This window comes from Vollenhovia emeryi, unplaced genomic scaffold, assembly GCF_000949405.1.
Source record: "Vollenhovia emeryi isolate VEMERY1.0 unplaced genomic scaffold, V.emery_V1.0 DF947999.1, whole genome shotgun sequence".
In the NCBI taxonomy this organism is placed as follows: Eukaryota; Metazoa; Arthropoda; class Insecta; order Hymenoptera; family Formicidae; genus Vollenhovia; species Vollenhovia emeryi.
In genome coordinates this window covers 1-1,224 of record NW_011958367.1, presented here as the reverse complement: position 1 = coordinate 1,224, position 1,224 = coordinate 1, and the positions used below count along the sequence as shown (strand labels likewise).

Genomic DNA, 1,224 nt, shown 5'->3' with positions numbered 1-1,224 from the left:
ACATCCTACGAGAGCGCAAGACGCCCAACGCAAGAAGCGCCAGTCGCCAGCGAAGAAGACCTCCGAGCGCCAGCCGCTTCACCAGGCGTCCACCGCCATCCTTCGAGCGCTAGCCGCTCCTACGGCGCCAGTCGCCCACCGGGAAGCGCCAGTCGCTTCATCAGGCGTCAACCGCCTTCCGTCGAGCGCTAGTCGCTCCTACGGGCGCCAGTCGCCCTCCGGGAAGCGCCAGCCGTTTCGCCAGGGCACCCGCTACTCCTCCTGAGCGCCAGTCGCCTTCCGGCAAGCGTCAACCACTTCACCGGAGCGCCAGCCGCTCCTTCCAGCGCCAGCCGCTGCACCGGGCGCTAGTCGCCTCCCTCAGGCGCCTGACGCCAGACACCACGGGGTCTCCCAACAAGGCCCCGGCGCCGGACGCCGCAACGCCTGCCGACTCCTCGGGGACTCCCGCGGACACCACCGACATTCGCAAGGCGGTGAAATCCAGGAGCCGGGCAAGCAAGGAGAACCGGGAGCCCCGTCCCCACAAGGGAAGCAAGTCCCGGAGCAGGGACCACAAGGGAGACCGGCCTCCGCGTCCTCCCCTCCAAGAGGAACTGGTCCCCTTGCGGAAACGGACGCAGCCGCTGCCCGTACACCTCCAGGCCAAGCGTCCCAGGGCGGATGCACCCACGGATTGCCGACCAGGCGCACCGGAACCGGACCCGCGGCGAGATCAGCCGGAGCGACCCCGGACACCGAGGGTGTGCTTAGTCGTGAGCGACGACTCCGACCACGGGAGCACACCTCGCCGAGCGTACCTCGCCGACGCAGAGACGCAAACAGTACAGAAGACGTTTCGGGACGCGGCAACCCAAACGAAGTTCAGGTGTGGTCGACACCCAAGCTGTAAGAAACCCAAATAAAATGTCACAATAACTTCGAACCTAGCGTCCATAATATTACCTGCCACTACCCTTCCTCTTGCGGTCACCCACTGCGTAAAGCGTAGTAATTAAGACGTACGAACAGGCTAGGCGGAGTCTAAACGCAGCCATCACAGAAGTCGTTGGTCACATTTACATCAATTCCTCTATCTTTGAGAAACGCTTTTACATGACGCTTATTTTGATGATTGAGTCGCTCATGCCACAATTGCAACATATCTGCTTTATTCGCGGTGCATGCAGTGCTCGTCACTGTAACTCGTAAATCGATCTTATACAGGTTTCCAATTTCTATACC

The 1,224-nt window shown here is 61.2% G+C and overlaps 1 protein-coding gene across 1 annotated transcript; it reads left to right on the top strand.

The window, feature by feature from the left end:
* Positions 1-272: 272 nt before the first annotated feature.
* LOC105557291 (synapsin-1-like) lies at positions 273-888 on the top strand (the record flags this gene model as incomplete). The annotated part of the gene is made up of 1 exon (XM_012004492.1): positions 273-888. A coding segment is annotated over one exon (616 nt), but the record flags the coding sequence as incomplete, so codon positions are not given.
* Between the last annotated feature and the right edge of the window lie 336 nt (positions 889-1,224).